Source organism: Engystomops pustulosus, chromosome 6 (genome assembly GCF_040894005.1).
Source record: "Engystomops pustulosus chromosome 6, aEngPut4.maternal, whole genome shotgun sequence".
NCBI lineage: Eukaryota > Metazoa > Chordata > Amphibia > Anura > Leptodactylidae > Engystomops > Engystomops pustulosus.
The window spans coordinates 158,500,225-158,519,119 of record NC_092416.1 but is presented as its reverse complement, the minus strand read 5'-3'; the positions used below and the strand labels follow the sequence as shown (position 1 = coordinate 158,519,119).

Here is an 18,895-nt window from a genome sequence, read left to right as displayed (position 1 = left end):
GGCCTCTCCCGGACAGTGGATCCACAAACGACTGGGTAAGAACTTGCCTCTATGTTCTGTAGCCACTTGGCTATACAGTCTACAGGATAGCGTTGGTACTATTCATAACAGGTATACTTTTTTCACGCCTTCGCTGATATTCATTTTTTGCCAGAAACACATGATCTAGCAGCAGGATTCAGGTTCATCCTAGCCCAGTTTTTTTGCCAATTTAACCAACCTTTTTTTACTCACCTGTTACTCCACTTTGTCCTGGTCTGTCCGCTTCTTTTTGTTCTGTACTTCACCACTCATGTTTTTAGTATATTTTTATTGTATCCAACTGATACTTATATGACGGTGCCATCTAATGTTAGCATCGCCTACGCTATTGTGTATATGTGTAACCAATAAAGATTGATTTTTATATGCATCTTTCTAGTTTGTCCCCCTTCTTTTCCCTCCTGGTGGAGGGTACATTTGTTTTCCAAAAATTCAGATCACTAGAAATGGGATGAGAACCATCTGCATTTGCACAGTGCCCAGTAAAAGTCTTCTAACAGCAGGTTCATATTTCATTGCATGTAAACAGCAGCTTAAGTCCAATTATACAAAGTATTTTCCAAAAAACGCAAACACAATGGGGCAGATTTACTTACCCGGTCCGTTCGCGATTCAGCGGCGCATTCTCTGCAGTGGATTCGGGTCCGGCCGGGAATACTAAGGTAGTTCCTCCGCTGTCCACCAGGTGGCGCTGCTGTGCTGAAGTTCCCCGGAGGTGCGCTGGAATGCCATGAAATTCACCGGCCTATACCTGGTGAAGGTAAGTGTAATTTTCGCAACACATTTTTTTTTCTTAAATGCGGCGGTTTTTCCGAATCCGTCGGGTTTTCGTTCGGCCACGCCCCCCCCCCCCCCCCCCCCGATTTCCATTGTGTGCATGCCAGCGCCGATGCGCCACAATCCGCCAAAATCCCGGGGCAATTCAGGTACAAACGGCGCAAATCGGAAATATTCGGGTAACACGTCGGGAAAATGCGAATCGGGCCCTTAGTAAATGACCCCCACTGTAGTCAACTTTGGTCTTTCTGCTCCATAGCATGCTGCCTGCAGGTAGGACACTATGTACAATATGCTCAGCTCCTCCTGCTCTATAACATGCTGCCTGCAGATAGGTCACTATGTACAATCTGCTCAGCTCCTCCTGCTCTATAACATGTTGCCTGCAGAGATGACACTAAGTACAATCTGCTCAGCTCCTCTTGCTCTATAACATGCTGCCTGCAGATAGGACACTATGTACAATCTGCTCAGCTCCTCCTGCTCTATAACATGTTAACTGCTTATAGAACTATATGAACAAACTTTTATGATTTTAACTTTTTAATTAATACATTTAGTTTTGTTTAAGGTTCAAATATAACAATATAATTTACTAAGGGTCCTGCGCACGACCTTAGTGAATCCCGGCAGACCAAAATCCGCGCCACGGGATCGTGACAGAACTGGGTAAGTAATTGTGCCCCAATGTGAACAAACAGACATTGGATAGAAGAAATTAAAATCTTTTGTTTTGTTTTATAGGTTACAAATCTTTTGCATGCTATAATCATTGTATATTTCTGTCAGGTATTTAGTACAATGCGCGCAGTCATGCCGTCCTTCTCACATTCACAGTGATTATAGATCTGGTGTCTGCCATTTCATCTATAATTTGGAGTCTTATTCATCATTGAATGGATGTCAGTATCCAACCAACCGAGGCTGAGCATGAAATGATACCTTGTGCTTTAATGAGATGTCCCATGTTAGATGTCAGGTCAGGCCTTGTGATAATAATAGCTGACATATTACACATCAGGGTGCCGTGAGGTCACAGGGCCGTCAAATTGTTTGTTTGGATTAGGCAATGTGCTCCGACCCGGATTTTAAGATAAACATTAAAAGAATTATTTTTAAAAAAGGTTCAGTTTTCTACTTTCTATGGTTTTTCAAAAGCCATACATTTTTTGATTCACAGAGGCAATTTTTTGTCTAATGCCACCATTGGGTTACTATCTTCTAGCAACCTCTTCCCACCCCCTAAGATGTTCTGGGGTGTGGTCAATATGCAATAGTGGGTTATAGTTCAGGCTGTTTGGGCCTTAGCCCAGGGCCCATGTCTGCTAGGGGGCCATGGCCACCCAAACCACCAACCAAATTTTAGACTCAGAAGGACCTATACTTATGAAATCCTCAAACATCTACTCCTGCTCTAAAAGAAATCCTACCACTTTAAAATGGTCATTATGACCCACACTAACCAGCGCATAAGTGGAGCTGAGCTGGTGCTGGCACATATTTTGGTTAATCAAATAACGATATGACAGAAACGATAGCATGCACAGCCGCCACATGAGCTGGCGATGCGCATGATCTAATGCTCCTAAGGGCTCAGTGACATCACCGGCTCTCAGGAGCAAAGAAGGGAGGGGGGGGAGGCGGGGACGGCACTCTGCATGCCTCCCCTAGTATGCTAATGCCCAAGCGCTGTGACGTAGAGACAAGCGCCAAGTGGGTTATTTGCAAAGTTCACAATCTATAGTTATAATCCATGCATTTTGTTATTTCATTCAAATATGTGCCTGCACCAGCTCAGCTCCACTTATGTGCAGGTAGTTTTGGTCATAATAACCATTTCCAAGTGGTAGGTTTCCTTTAATACACATGAAGGTTCTCTGGGGACACATTGGGGGTCATTTACTAAGGGCCCGAATCATGTTTTTCCGACGGGTTATCCAAAAATTTCTGATTTGCGCCAATTTTCCCTGAATTGCCCCGGGATTTTGGCGCATGCGATCAGATTGTGGCGCATAGGTGCCAGCATGCATGCAGAATGCATATTCAGATTCAGAAAAGCCGGCGCATTTTTTTAAAAAAAAAGTGTCGCTTGACACGCGCTTACCTGCACCCAGGGTAGGACGGTGAATTTCAGTGCGTTCCGATGAACTTCAGCGCAGCAACGACACCTGGTGGACGTCGGAGGAACTACCTTAGTGAATACCGGCAGAACCCGAATCCTCCGTAGAGAACGCGCCGCTGGATCGCGAATGGACCGGGTAAGTAAATCTGCCCCATTGTCCATTCTCCAAGAAGCTTCATCTTAGTCCCATAAGTCGGAAGTGATTCCAGACTTGTAGGAGCTATAATATTCATACAGCCCAGGGCCCATGTCAGTCTTAATCCACCCTTGCCAATATGGCAACATCTGAGGGGTCAGTTGCAACTGACTGGAGCAGCTATGATCAGTGACAACTGGTAGGCTACACATAGACACAAAGGGGGTTATTTATCATATGCTGGTGCATGGTGCCCCTCTTTAGCACCCAATATATCAAGAGGCTCTGGCCTCCTGATATATCTCATGGGTGACAATTTTATATCAGGTTCGGTCTAGCGTAGAATTGAACTTCAACGGTTACTATGGTTATTAAGCTGCACTCGTTTTGGCCTAAAGGAGGAAATTATGGTGCCAGGAATTGCGCTTCTGTCATGGCTCGTCCACCAATAAAGGCGTACAAGATCCCGTACAAACTATCACTTTAAGACACAGTATTGCATTTGTGTGACACACAAATCTGAACATGTCCAAGCAAAAGGAAGGTTGCGATGCAGATGTATACATATAAATGTAATTACTACTACAACTCTTATTACTATTATTACTATTATTATTATTACAGCTACAACTACTGAAACATCACCATAACTCTCCAAACCCTGATTTTATCTCTTGCAGCTGCACATGAGTGTATCTCTTGCAACTCTTTTTCCTTTAGAATCATTATCACCACTTTTTCATGTCTAGCAATTGCACTTCCCATGTATGAACCCCTCTTATTCATGTGGATGCTTGTAGCACATTGTATCTGTCAGCTCCCTCTTCCCTGCAGCTCCCTCCTGTCTTTCTTCCCCCCCATGCTGACTTCAGCTGACAAGCTGGAGGGGCATTTCAAACAGATATAATTTTAGTACTGGGGCTCCAAGAAACAAAAATGATAATTGCCTGTTCAATGACACATAATTATTTGGTGTTTCTAGGTGCAACAGACACAAAGATAGATAGATTCCTTTATTTATATAGCGCTCACAGATTCCACACTTCTGCACAGTTCAGTCCCTGTCCCCATGGGGCTCACAATCTAATCATCCTACCAGTATGTTTTGGAGTGTGGGAGGAAACCGAGGAAGCCCACGCAAACAGGGAGAGAACATACAAACTCTTTGCAGATGTTGACCTGGATGGGACTTGAACCCAGGACACCAGTGCTGTAGTGCTAACCACTGAGCCACCATGCTGCCCTGTAAATGTAACCGTGCATATCTCTGGTGGCACCAACACAACGCTAGTGTGGAAATTAAGTGTATATTAAAAATGGCACCACAACTGTGTTTCTAGTTGCCACAGTTCAGATTTTTTTGGAGTGGGGTTTATATTTCAGGAAGAATCATGAATCAGGTCTTATTTTGGGAGAAACAGGGTAATACTAATACTACTGATGTATATTATTATTTACAATAATAAAAATACTACTAATATTATTATTACTACTACTACTACTAATAATAATAAAATATAGCATATTTAGGCAGCTGTAATGGAGGAAAGTTAAAGACAATAGAAGATGATCCAATCCCATATAGGGAGTAACATCGCACTTATTTACAGTAATAGAGTTTTCAGCCTTTGTTTTCTTTGCCTTTTGATCTAACCCTAATAACATGTGTTTCTGTCTCTTAACATCTATTTTTACTTCACAGACTTTGCATAACCCTCATAATATGTGATTGTTCTTTATTCCTCCCACACTTCATCTCCCCTTGCCAAATACTTGGCACACTTGGGAAAGGTATTGAACAGTGAATTGTGCAACCTATTCATTAGTATGTTGTGTAACAGGTTTATATAATGTAAATGAAGTGTCAATCTGCAGTGAGCCGCATGTTGATGAAAGGAATATTCTTGCATGGACAATGACATTTAGTTTTATTCATAAGCCATATACATACATTTCATCAATTGGATGTTATTAAAAAAAATTAACCTGTATGAAGATCGTTTTCAATAAATGTAGGAATGTTGTCACTTAGAAACGAGATTGCTGTACTTGGATATGACCACCCCTGCTGGAGTGATTGTACAAAGAAACAAATAGTTTTTGCATATAAAATTACTGGGAGTTACCATATGTTTTACAGCTGTCCTGTGGTGATGAAGGTTGTCAGACAGGACTCAATAGTCTGGTCACTGCTGTGGTCGTATCCAAAGACAGCTATCTTGTTTTTAAGGGACTACATGGCAATATTTATAGGTAATTATGGCAATTGAAGTAATTTATATATATGGTAGATTCATTAAATTAAATTTGAATGCCCAGATGGAAATACCCTTTTGAATAAGTAGTTAAATGATAGTGAAGCCTCACTAGCTACAACCCATAGACAGGTGAGGCACTGTTTCTGGTACAAACAGTTACAGTGATTTGTGACACTCAGTCTATGAATCAAACCAATCAAACCGGGGTGCATTATAGCGGTTTTACCGAATTACTGTGCAGGTGCTACAGGCCGAGGTAAGTATAAGTGAGAAAATCTGTAGTATGAATTCTGATAAATCTTTTATTCCTATGAAATGAGCATATTGTGCACTGTGGTTTTGATGCACCCTTTCAGCTTCATTAGGGGAGCAGAGCATTGTCATCATCAAGGGAGAGTTGTTGGGTGGGCAAGAGAGGGTGCACCCGATAAACGAGGCATCTCCATGGTTCATCGAATTTCTATGTGTACTTTACCATCATGAACATGTAAAGTAAATCCATGACCATATAGGCAAGACACATAAAGACATTTCCATCTATATGTCTATGAAACTTAACGTTTCAATGGACCATGAGCAGATGAAGCGCAACACCTTTTCAACTATATTCTCTCTGTTTTTGCATGGGTTTCCTCCAGGCCCTCCGGTTTCCTCCCACACTCCAAAACATACTGGTAGGTTGATTAGATTGTGAGCCCCTTTGGGGACAGGGACTGATTAGGCAAACTCTGTGCAGCACTGCGTAATCTGTGTGCTCTATATAAATAAAGGAATTATTATTATTATTAACTCTATGCCACTCACACTACAATTACACTAAGTAACTGCCCAGTGTTCGGTACATTCTTTCTAGACTTTAAGCACAGCATAGCAAACATAGTTATCAATCAGCTTCCAAAACTGCACTGGTGGAATGACGGCTGGAAGATACTAGAGGTTAAAAAAAAGCGTAATTTTCTGTAAATGTAGAATTGAGAGAATTTTGATAGATTTAATCTCTCTAATGCTACTGAATGCATTAAGAAGTACAGATAATTTATGATATTCTATTCGTAAGATGGAGGAGAGGTACTAGGTTGTGTGATGGGTCAGCCAGGAGACCCGAGGATGTGATTGTGTTGTGTCACCCACATATCGTACAAAAATTGAGACTTGTGACAAAAGTTGAGAGTTCCGACAAGATCAGCACGGAGAAAGAAAGTCTGTAGTAGATGCATCCGAGTTGTGTATTAAGGGGTAGAGTTGCCACCCAGAGCCCAGTCTGGCCAAGTAATAATAATAATACTGGAGAACCCCAGAGAAGATGGCTAGTACTCGAGACCCCCAGAGAAGATGGCTTATACAGGAGACCTGGTCAGGTAAATGCTGGTGACCCCCAGATCAGACCATAAATACAGAAGATGCACAAAACCAATACTGGAGACCCCCAGATCAAGCTAGAGACCCCCAGCTGACAAGTACTCACCACTCAAAGTCCTTCCTTCCTCAGAGTAGCACTTTGCTTATACAACCAGTGGTAAGAGCCAGAGAGGACCAGGGCGAGCCTCCTGCACCGATGACCCATCACTGGAGGAAGAACGCATTATTCTGGGCTTCAAGGTGTGGGTTGCATTTTGGGATTCTGAGGGATGCATGCAGGCCATGGGTGGTGCACCCCTGTTTTAGAACAAGTAGAACTTAGGGTAATGTCGGGTAATTTTTCCTTTTACACAGCAGTATCAGGGCTTGTTTTCTGGGTAGGAAATTGTCCTTCCTAGTAACAGCATTTAGCATTCCATGTCCGATACTGGGAAACTGGAAAGTCCGATGATATTGTACAAAAAACATATTTGTGCCATGTTCTTGTGGGCACTCCTGTTGTACACAACATGACCCCATTTCTGGATACCTTGGGCTTGTACGATCATAGGCATGCCAAATTTATACATGCTTTTATTATGTTTTAACAGATTTTTTTTTTTTTAAATTAAAACCTTTAGTAAAAAGAAAAATTTGCTTCATTTTGTCCTGTTCTGACATGAATAACTTTTTCATACTTCCTCATACAGACATTTATAAGATTTGCGGGACTTCATGACAATGCAGACTGTATGACCTTTTGATCACTTTTTATTATGTGTTGCAAAATAGCGAAAAAGTGGCTTTTCGGCAAGTCACATACACGTGAAGACCTACTGTAGGAGATCAAATTTTAACTGGTAACTGGTTTGGACTTGGTTTTGTCATCTGCATCTTTTTTAGCTAAAATCTGACCCCCCCGCTCCCCCGAGTGTAATCAGTTGCAATTGGTAGGACTTGACTCGAGAAGAGGCCCCACTTCATTAATGCCTAGTTGTGTCATTTGCTCCATAGAAGGGACTTATCATTTCTTCATTGGGCTGTTTTCTTCCATTTTGTAACGTTTTTCCATGTAATCTTATTTTTGCAACTCTTCTGTGACTGTTCCACCATCTCGTGGCGCATTACATTTGCCTACTTGTTCACTATCCTTTTCTCACAGATGTTATGCTACAATAAAAGCCGATTCAGCTTTAAGAAAAAGAAGCAAAAAGATAAAATCCACTACAAAGAAAAATGTTACACATGCTATGATACAGCAAACAAGCCAAAACTCTGAAAAACAGATGCAAAGTTACAAAATAAAGATAAATCCCCTTAGGTTTGTAGCCATGTATCAACAGACCAGAAGGATTTCATATAAATTTTCTACATTCCTATAAATCCGAATGGATGAACACAGTCTAAGGATTCACCGCACTCACTAAAACGTGAGCCCGGGATTTATTCTACTGTGAAATCAAATCCTTAAATTCCTTAAAGATCCATAAAGGAGGCTTAACATCCGCACCTACTGCATGATGTTCATAAATAGAATTACATTTATAACTCTATAAATTTTCTTTGGGTTAGTGTGCGAGATCTAAGTACTTGTTTTTTTGTTTCCATTGCTTAAAGGAAACCTACCACAATGGATTTACCCATTAAGGTAGATCTGGTGGCAGGTTCCTGTAATCTATAGTAGGATAGCCTTTATTAGATTAGGGCTAATCCTTTAGTCCTCCAAATCTTTATGGTCATCATATGCAAATTTCCAAAAAGGCTACTGGTGTGTGGAGTACCAAGGCTGCGGCTACATGATGCGGCTGCTCCATGCCCCAGTAGCCTCTTGCGTTCCGTCCACCAATCCATCTTAAGCGCACAGTTACAAGGAGCTGCACGCACTTATCCACGAAGCCGGGTTCTGTGCACGCGCAGAATGTAGGCCGCCGGCTGTGCCGTCTGTGCACTGATGATGGATTCGTAGGCGGAACGCAAGAGGCTACGGGGGCATGGTGTAGCCACGCTGTGTGGTCTAAACTCAAACTACTCCATGCCCCAGTAGCCTCTATAGTAAATTTGCATATCAGGGCCATTAATATTTATAACAGCCCTAAAAATGGCTATACTACTATAGATTACAGGAACCTTCCACCAGATCTACCATAATAGTTAGATCCGTGGTGGTTGTTTTTTTTTTAAAAAGGTCTTTCTGCAACACTAAGACCTTCACTGATAGACAGTGCCACAGTCATCAATTCATTCTTATTGGTCCTATATACTATGGAGTCCAGTGTTCCACTATCATTTTGAGGCATTCTTTTAAGCAGACATCTAAAAACACTTGTTTTTAGGTTTAAACGTGTTTTAAGTACATCTACCAAAAAGATCAAGGATTTAAAACTAAGTACACTTACACCTCTGTAAGGATCCGCTCTTCTTTTAGCTTCTTATGCTCTTGTTTTTACAAAAAAAGGCTATTAATTAATTAATTATGCAAATAAGCCTGATGGGCTCCAGGCTTATTTATTTTATTAATCTATGGGGCCCGGAGTGCCTCACTCTCATTTGCATAATATTTAAAGCCTTAAAAAAAAAAAACAAGGGCATCAGAAGATAAAAGAAGAGTAGATCTTGTCGACACATACCGATATGTAAGCGTTCTTGGTTTATAATCCTTCATCTTGGTGGTAAATTTCCTTCAAGAGCAAATAATCAAATAATAGAGATGAGTAAATTAAATTGGACAAGGTGGACAAATTGGACAATGATCAAAGCTATAAGTCACTTACAGTATACCCTGTCTTAAGATGAACTTTGCAGATAAAGCTTACGTGTTTGTAGAGGTGAAATAAGAGAGTTTAAGTTTCAAGTATCTATAGTTTGTTTCCACCATTGGGCTGTTGGATAGAGACCTAGCTGCTCCGACTGATTGTGAGCATTTTTCATAACACTTTATTCAGGAATTTGTATTAGGGTTTGTTCACACGAACATCGCGGGGATGTATATACGTCCCCATTGAAGGCAATAGCCTCCCTTAGGTGTGTCACCGTACTGCACCGCACACGCAGAAAAGTTAGAACATGCATGCACCGTGCATCGCAATGGAGAGAGGAGGGGTGCGCAGCGCTTACCCCTCCTCCTCTCCAGCGCGGGTACTGCAGGCCCACCCTGCTACGACAGGGAGGGCATATGTTCGTGTGAATGTAGCCTTAGTTTGTACATTTAACCTCCACTAAACCACCACTTAACCTCCGTTCATTACTTGTTTAACAGAGATGAGGAACTTTAGTGTGAAAATAGTTTTACACATTAACTCTCGGTTGGAATTCCTGGATTCAAGGCTTTCTAGTCTGTGAGTCTAAGCAGATTGACTACACTAAGAACTACTTCCCCCCTGTTGGTTTATACAGCTTTGACCACTGTGTTTCTGGTCACCTGGCTGTAGTATTATATTCTAATAGCTTTCCAGCCCCTTCTCAGTGCATCCTTCAGTAAGACTTGTTAGAAGATGGATTGTTATATTTGCAACATCCCCCACCGGGGCCTAGCCCTTGAGGTGAGGCCTGGTGACAGCCGGGGCCCGCGGTACCGGAGTGGCTGGCGGTTGCGGCCTAAGCACGCTATGGTCACGGTGCTTGGTACGGGGGAACCGGAGGGCTGTCCTACAGCCTGGCAGGTCTCCAGCAGGGTGGTGTTGGCAAGAAATGATGAGGGAGCGGCTGCTATAGCGGATCTCCCTGGGGCAACCCCTTAATGTCCCGAGTGTGAGTCTCTGGGTGATGGACAGGGTGCCGGTGATGATGGGAGTTGTAGTAGCAGGGACCAGACGGAGGCAGAGGTTGAAGAAAACAACTTACAGTTCTTTATTGGAACCGCAGGAACTTCAGCAAACGTGCCTTTAACAGGTAGATAGAGTACTGGAGAGGTATTTGGAGGGAGCCGCAGGATGTAGGTCACCAGCCTGGATGTAAGGGCAGGCTGGGAGGCAGCTGTGTCCTTAGAGGAGGCTTCAGCTCGGTCCTGGATCTCTTCAGGTATCACCCTTGAAGGTAGGATGATACCCCTTTCCTCACTACACTAACTCTAGTCTTATTGTTCCACTTCAGGCAGGGGCTAGGCTCTTCCTGCACTGGTCTGGTATGCTAGAGATTCTGAGCTGCTGCTCAGCTAACTCCTCTCTGCTTGCGTCCTGCAGACCCAGAGGGCCTGACTAGGACCGGTCTATTCTCCCGAGAGAGATTTCTCTCTTTCTCCTCTAGAACATTCCTGGCCAGAGGTTTTATTACCTCCCTTTGGTCAGGTGGTGGCTGCTCCTCCAATTACCTCTCAGTGCACAGAGACAGGATGTAACACAGACATTGGTTGACATAATTACATCACAAATTAACATCTGCCTTGCCAGGCAGGATTAACCACTGCAATTTCCCCTTTGATCCTATAAGGACCATGTAGTGTAATGTGGTGTTACCTACAGGTGGGACGTATTCGCAAGCACTACCTCGCCATTGCATCGGCGAGGGTGTTGCATACCCCGGGGGCAATTGAAAGAGCCGCCCTCGGCTCGACTACCGATGTTTTGGGGCACAGAGGGGGCTAAGGCACTTCTGGGAAGTGCAGGCTATGTGAGGTGTAGGGACAAACCGCCCATGGTCCTGGAGACAGGCACCTGGGTTGGTGTCGGACTAAGACAAAAATGTAGCTGTATGACAGTTGGTCGCTGACGCCATTAAACCGAACTGTACAGTAGGAAAGGTGTGGTGTCATGTCCTGTAATCCACTCCTTGCACCAAGGCCTGTATATTTGTTTGATCAACGCTTCTTCCCTGGCGGCAATTATATGGTGTCTATCTGCATTGCATGAGCATATGCGACACGAGTACCTCCTGACTGACATCCTTACCCATGTATGGGTGGCATCCAGGTGCTATCTGTGTAACACCCCCGGTCCCCGTAGGACCCGCAGTTTACGGACTACCCCCATGTGCAAACCTCGGTTTGAGGGATCAGGTAGCGGTCAGTGTTTTACAAATAGACGGTCCGACACAGCCACACTACAACCTGAAAAGCCTATGAAAGGGTTAATGCAGACTACTGGCATAAATGACAGTGTGCAAACAGGTGGTAAATTCACATTGGCTTAGGAGCCCAATGGGTACACATCTTGAACGTTACAAACGTTACAGAGGTAGATAGGCTACGCAGGGTAGCACGATAGTAAATGTCTCTTTTCCTGCAAAGAAAAGGCATAAAAAGTGCAAACAGAATGTCCGTACCTAAAAAGGGAGGCATTAAGTGCAAAATGATAATAAATTAAGTAGCAACTTTTCCTTGAGGTTGTCAAAAGTCTCTCAGAAGGTCTTTAATAACAAAGTCCATCTTCTGGGTACAGCCCTTGAGGTGGGGAAAAGTGCACTGAGAAGCAAAGGGTCTCCTCTATTTGGAGAGGGACGGAGTCCTTTGGTAGGAATCTCTGCTGTGGCAGAGGAAGGGTGCTATCATAGCACATGACAATAATCAGTTCAAGGTATGTCTCTTGACTGAGATAAATAAGGGTAAGAGTCTCAGGACAGTTTCTGTCTCTTTAGGGAAAGGACAGAAATATACAATATGTACAATGGACATAGTACCTGGAGAGGGCTACAGCCCTTCAGGGGTTAGTCAGATGCACCTTCGCTGGGTTCAGCAGGGACAGGATCCAAAGTCAGCAGGGAATCCTGTGCATCCTCAGCGGGAGTAGGTGCCGGCTGGGGACACCCGGTGGCAGTGGTGGGTACTGCAGGTGCAGCAACATCCTCCGGACCTTCAGGGGGAGGAGCGCTGTCGCCCGGGGTGTCGGCTGTTCTAGCCGGGGGCTCAACTGGGCCAGGGACCACGGAGGGGTCCATAAAGAAATAAACGGGGACCTGCGGCAGCGCCGCAGCTCCTTCCAGCTCCGGTTCTTCCGGGGCCGGGTCATCACCCCACTGGCAACCGGCAAGGGGAGATGAAGGCCTAGACGGAACCTCCGGACAAGGCTCGCAGACCGGGATGTCTTCTCCTACAGAAGAGCCACGGGACCTGGCAATGCTCCCGGCAGGGGAGACGGTGGGGGTGGCGCCCTGGATCATGCCCGGCCCATGGATGGCAATGGGACCCGTACTCACTATTACTGTGGATGGGGCATTCACGTGGGTCACCGCCCGGGGACTCGCAGCCGAGGAAGAAGAGGTGTTCGGAGATTCCGGCCACTCGTCGTCCTCATACCAGTCGTCATACGGGAGGTAGCGGTCCTCATCGGAGTCGGGGATCCGGATCACACCAGCCGCCCAGGGTCCTCGGGGCCCCTCTTGCAGGGAGAACTCAATAAACTCGCCTGGCTTCAGGTTGTGCTGGCTCTACGGCAGATCAGGCCTCTTGACAGACCGGCGGGGTATAAATACTTCCCGTCCGGTGTAGTCCTGGGTGGCGAAGCCATAGCCACGCTGCTTATCGAAGAACCGGACCATGCCGGTGGTGCGGTTCTTTTCCACCCAGGCTCCAGCTGTAGACCGGCCGGCCATGTAGCGTTGGGCCTCCTTCTCGCGACGTCGCTGCTCCGAGACAGCGTCTCGGAGTCTCTGGCGGGCGGCCTCACCTCGGCCTCGAGGCTGCGGAGGTGCCGGTGCTGGGGCTCGTGGCTCCGGTGCAGGCTCGGGTCTCCGTGATGGTCGGGCAGGTGCCGGAACAGGAGCAGCCGGAGGATCAGGAACCGTCACAGCAGGGCTAGCAGGCCGAACAGCAGGGACAGTAGGCCTCGGAGCAGGTGGCACAGCAGCAGTAGGCCCAGGGGCTGGCTCGACAGGAGTCGGGGCCTCCCCACGTGGCGCCTCCACGTGGGCCTGCGGTACCGGTATGGTAACCGGGATAGGTACGAGGAACCGCCCGGGTGGTACTTGGTACTCCGTCACCGTCTGGACATACCTCCGGGTGACGAACGCTCGGGTCAGTCCTCGATGCAGCCGGTGCCCAGCAAAGGGCCTCCGGACCGGCTGCGCAGAGACCACCACCATGGTCTCCAACACTTCATAGAACTCAGGACGCTCCACCGGAGGGAAAGGCGGAGGACCCCACATGGTGCTGACCTCACTCTCCAAGATCAGCTCGAGTTCTGGCGTTTCTCTGAGGCGGGGCAGGAAGTCCGCCTCGAGCCAGTGGGAGGAGTCCGAGTCCTTCCCGCCAAGAGCTGTGGCGGGCTCTAATTTTTCCTGCGCCACAGGAGGCGGAGTTTGCGCCCTTCACGCGTGGGTGGAGCTTGGTGTGTCGTCTGGGTTTCCCGCCAGTGAGGGTTTTGGCGGGCTTGAATTATTTGCTGCGCCACAGTTTCTGAGGTAAAAATCTTCAGGCGCGGCAGCGCCGGATGTAGCAGAGCTGGTACAGTTCTTGCAAGGATTAACCTCTTGAGTGCTGGAGCGGCGCTCGACAGCACGTGGCAGCAGTATAACACAGTTCAGTCCAGAAACACACAAGTACTTGGGCCTAAACCCGGATGGCAGCAGGGTTAGGCAGCACAGTCTTTTCAATAAAGGAAAGTCTTTAATGCCGTAATAAGGCACAGAAGTATCAATCCTGTTTGTGACGCCACTTCCAACATCCCCCACCGGGGCCTAGCCCTTGAGGTGAGGCCTGGTGACAGCCGGGGCCCGCGGTACCGGAGTGGCTGGCGGTTGCGGCCTAAGCACGCTATGGTCACGGTGCTTGGTACGGGGGAACCGGAGGGCTGTCCTACAGCCTGGCAGGTCTCCAGCAGGGTGGTGTTGGCAAGAAATGATGAGGGAGCGGCTGCTATAGCGGATCTCCCTGGGGCAACCCCTTAATGTCCCGAGTGTGAGTCTCTGGGTGATGGACAGGGTGCCGGTGATGATGGGAGTTGTAGTAGCAGGGACCAGACGGAGGCAGAGGTTGAAGAAAACAACTTACAGTTCTTTATTGGAACCGCAGGAACTTCAGCAAACGTGCCTTTAACAGGTAGATAGAGTACTGGAGAGGTATTTGGAGGGAGCCGCAGGATGTAGGTCACCAGCCTGGATGTAAGGGCAGGCTGGGAGGCAGCTGTGTCCTTAGAGGAGGCTTCAGCTCGGTCCTGGATCTCTTCAGGTATCACCCTTGAAGGTAGGATGATACCCCTTTCCTCACTACACTAACTCTAGTCTTATTGTTCCACTTCAGGCAGGGGCTAGGCTCTTCCTGCACTGGTCTGGTATGCTAGAGATTCTGAGCTGCTGCTCAGCTAACTCCTCTCTGCTTGCGTCCTGCAGACCCAGAGGGCCTGACTAGGACCGGTCTATTCTCCCGAGAGAGATTTCTCTCTTTCTCCTCTAGAACATTCCTGGCCAGAGGTTTTATTACCTCCCTTTGGTCAGGTGGTGGCTGCTCCTCCAATTACCTCTCAGTGCACAGAGACAGGATGTAACACAGACATTGGTTGACATAATTACATCACAAATTAACATCTGCCTTGCCAGGCAGGATTAACCACTGCAATTTCCCCTTTGATCCTATAAGGACCATGTAGTGTAATGTGGTGTTACCTACAGGTGGGACGTATTCGCAAGCACTACCTCGCCATTGCATCGGCGAGGGTGTTGCATATTGCTCTAAAGAAGAGAGCATAAAGGGTTAAAAGTCACTGATCACAACGGAAAGAGTAGGTCATAGCCATAGACAGGGAACAATCACAGACACTATGAACGTTTTCACATGTGATGTCTTTATGAACAGATAGCTATTGCGTTACTGAAGGGGAACAATTGCAAGGGGAACAATTTACAAACTAAACAGAATTTCATTGTTAAAGGGGTTGTCCGAGAGTATAAGTAACTCTGCAGGTGGGCTGGACAAAAAAAAAAAACCCTCTACTAACCTTTCCTCCTAGCCGTGCTCCTGTTTGATTCCAGGGGCACGGCACCTCCGCTAATACTAAAAAAACAGCAAAGACTCAGTGGAGATAATATATCATTAGGCCGGCTATTTTCCACTGTTCTATATCCGTCTTTGGAGCTCAAGTGCCCATCAGATTTGCTAAAGTGGCTTTGACCCTTGATAAATCAGATGACAGGGTCTTATGCTATGGAATCAGTTGCAACAGTCGTATAAAAAATTACCAAAATATCAAAAGTTGCAGACTTCTGACTACATGACTGATCAGACAAAGATTCCCAACATTTTTTTACTAATTAACTTAACAAAGAAGACCATTACCTAACAAATCTAGCCGAGTGACTGAGTATTGTGCAGTACATGAGTTGTATATGTAAGATTACCATCATGTACAAATTATTACCTATTATCTCTATGATGACATATGGGATGATAAGATATGGCAGCTGCGGGCGGTTGTGCACATGTGAGGTCCCCACTATTCCGGATATTTCTGCTGATTGTACTCTGCGCTGTAAACTCTTCACTTGTTAGATTTAGTTTAATTCATGTGTCCATGAATCTACACAAAAGATAAACTGGTCGTACATGGAAAGATATTTTTGCAAATCGAAATTAGAAAAAGTAGCACTATGCATTCTCCTACTAAACAATAAACATAGGGGCCCACAGAACAGTGCAGTGTGTACTAGGTGCAGTTGCCTGTGTAGTGTGCAGGGGGCACCACACCAGGATTTCTGGTGTCCCTTTTGCATGAATCTGGTGCCCCCTGCACTGCCCCGACAGAGGGCACCACTTTTTGTTTTTTTTTGTGCACCTGTAACATGGGGCGTACAACACAGTTCTGTCAGACTTTACATGTTAAATCTGGCGCACCGTCCGACTGAGCGCTGGGACACCCCCTTCAGTGCAGAAATTTATGTTGCATGAAGAATAGTGCAGTCCCACCACAAAAGGGTAACGTGTGACACAAATGTGGCGCAGACACCCCTTAAATACCTGTGCAAGCAGTTTCCACCGAGAAGAAAGTGCAAAGTCCGACAGAAAACTGGCGCAAAGCCCTTAGTAAATGTGCCCCATAATGTTTTACCAGCATCCTAGATATAAGACTTCTATAATAAATAGTTTTGAGAACAATACTACTATATTTACTGTAACAACAATGATCATTGTGCAGTATTTTACATTGAGAGGCAAAAAATACAAAAGAAATCGGTGGTGATATTGGCCAATCCAGTAGATGCTGAAAAGTTACGCAGAACAGTTCCCCCTCTTGTACAACCAAGTTCTCCCTATCACTGATAAAATCAGGAATATCAAAGTAGAATTCAGGACTTGTATGTGCTGCATTCACCATATTTCAGTTTGTTGAATTTGGTGGGATTGGCCAACCCACTGTATGTAATCTGTATGTGGCCACCCACCCTTCCAAGAAGAAACGTGACATTTGGACCTCACTGGGAGTCTTTTATCTTTATTTTTCTTCCTTTTTTCTGTCTTTTTTTTTTTTTTTACTTTTTTTGCCGCATTGCAAATTTTGCGTCTTTTTGGGGATTTTTTGAGATGTGCACTGAAGTCCGCTCGACATTAGTTTATCATCAGACGCATTTATCTTTTATTCCAGATGCTCTAAATGTCACAAATGACATTTATCATTTCATTAGCAACATAAGGAAAACCGAAAGGAAAACTTACAAAATGGTAAGAAGTGATTTGAGACATTTGTGCGACATTTTTGAGACATTTGTAACAATTTAGCACAAGAAAAAAGTGAGATTGATAAATTACCAAAGAAGCAGACGGAAAAAAGACGGCAAAAACAAACCAAAACAAACAGGGATAAGATAAATGACCCCCAATATATGCAACAATTATGTTAATCTGCCACCTAAGGTGTCTAGCAATGGGTTTCTTCCTACTCAGAGAACAAACATCGTTGTATATTGGGAGTGTTGGGTCTTGGAAGGAAAAGCTGTCATTGAACAATTGGCTGACAGCTACATATAATGTACTATCTTGGAACCTTTACTACCAATCTGTAGAGCACAGCGCATAGATCTTTCTCTCTTTTTTCAGCTGGACATCATTGACTCCACAATCGGAAAAGACACCGGGATCAGAATATTATTTTCTCCTCCCATCCACAATAATCTAAGTACCACTAGCACAGGAACAATGCACAGAAACTAAATAAATCCAATGCACCAAAGCAACTTACTGGGTCTAAAAAGTCATATAAAACACCATACATGTATTTAGAAAAATAATATATAAATAATATATTTTGCTCAATATAAAGTAGGCAAAACAACAGATAGAATAATACAAGCCACTTGCATTCTCCAGGGTATTATGCAAAGTAGTGACCCGGAATTCTTCAGAAGTCTTAGAGATTTTGGGTGTGCATGAAAAATAAATAAATCTACACCCACATTATTAAAAGTCATGTATGAGTTGATTACTCTGACAATGCATAGAGCACATAAATCAACCTCAAAGGCCGTCTTGTATGTAACCTAACCCAAAGCACAGCAATACAGTCCTGTACTCACCTGTCATGGCTTCTGTGTGTGATTCAGACTATGCACTTGGACTATGTAGTCATGAAATGACAGCAGGTCCTCTCCAGCCTGTACTTATAACCGCAGCTCACAGCTCACCTCCTTCCTAATTACAATGCAAATTATTTGGGAGAGGTTCGATACACTTTCATTCAGGATCTTCTATTGAACTACTTGTCAGTTTTAGAGCAACAAATGTCAATGGTGATATTGTACTAGCTACCCCTTCCATAATGGTGGCACCCTACTGGCTGTGTGTCTATAATCCAGAATATTGGGGCAGTGACAAGAGATGAGCAGACCCAAACTTAAGATTCCTTCGTTCGGCAGCTCTGTGTAGCCCAGTCATGATGCTTGTTGGGCTGAAGATCAACCAATCAGGAGGCGTTGTGCCCCAACTAGGCATGGCTGTGATTGGTCAGGTTGGTTCATGCCTAGTTGCTAGGGACGTAAAGCTGCCTGATTGGGTGCTCTTCAGACCATCAAGCAACAAGGCCAGGTTATGTAGAGCTGCCGAACGGAAGACAACAAACCGAAAATTAAGGGTCCGCTCATCTCTAGTAGTGACAATCATCTTGACTATAAAGGCCCCTTCAATTGTTATGATAGTACCTTGCCAAAAAAGCCTGGTGTGGAAAAATCAATTCCAATAAATATGACTTCTGTATCAGTGGCTAAATTGAAGTCATGTCCCATTATTCTCAAATGTTTTGCTTTTGGGATTTGGGTTGGTCTTTGACTTAATCTAAAGATGAAGTAAATATGCAAGGAATTTTTTTGAGG

At 45.0% G+C, this 18,895-nt stretch overlaps 1 protein-coding gene across 1 annotated transcript in view; it reads right to left on the bottom strand.

Annotated features, from left to right (window-relative positions):
• The window catches only part of LOC140064814 (protein-glutamine gamma-glutamyltransferase E-like), a 42,239-nt gene extending 24,029 nt beyond the window's left edge, over nt 1-18,210 (bottom strand). Inside the window, exon 1 of the mRNA XM_072112057.1 lies at nt 18,104-18,210. Coding sequence (XP_071968158.1) covers nt 18,104-18,110 — 7 coding nt within the window. The 5' untranslated portion in view covers nt 18,111-18,210. The remainder of the gene's footprint in view (nt 1-18,103) is intronic.
• Between the last annotated feature and the right edge of the window lie 685 nt (nt 18,211-18,895).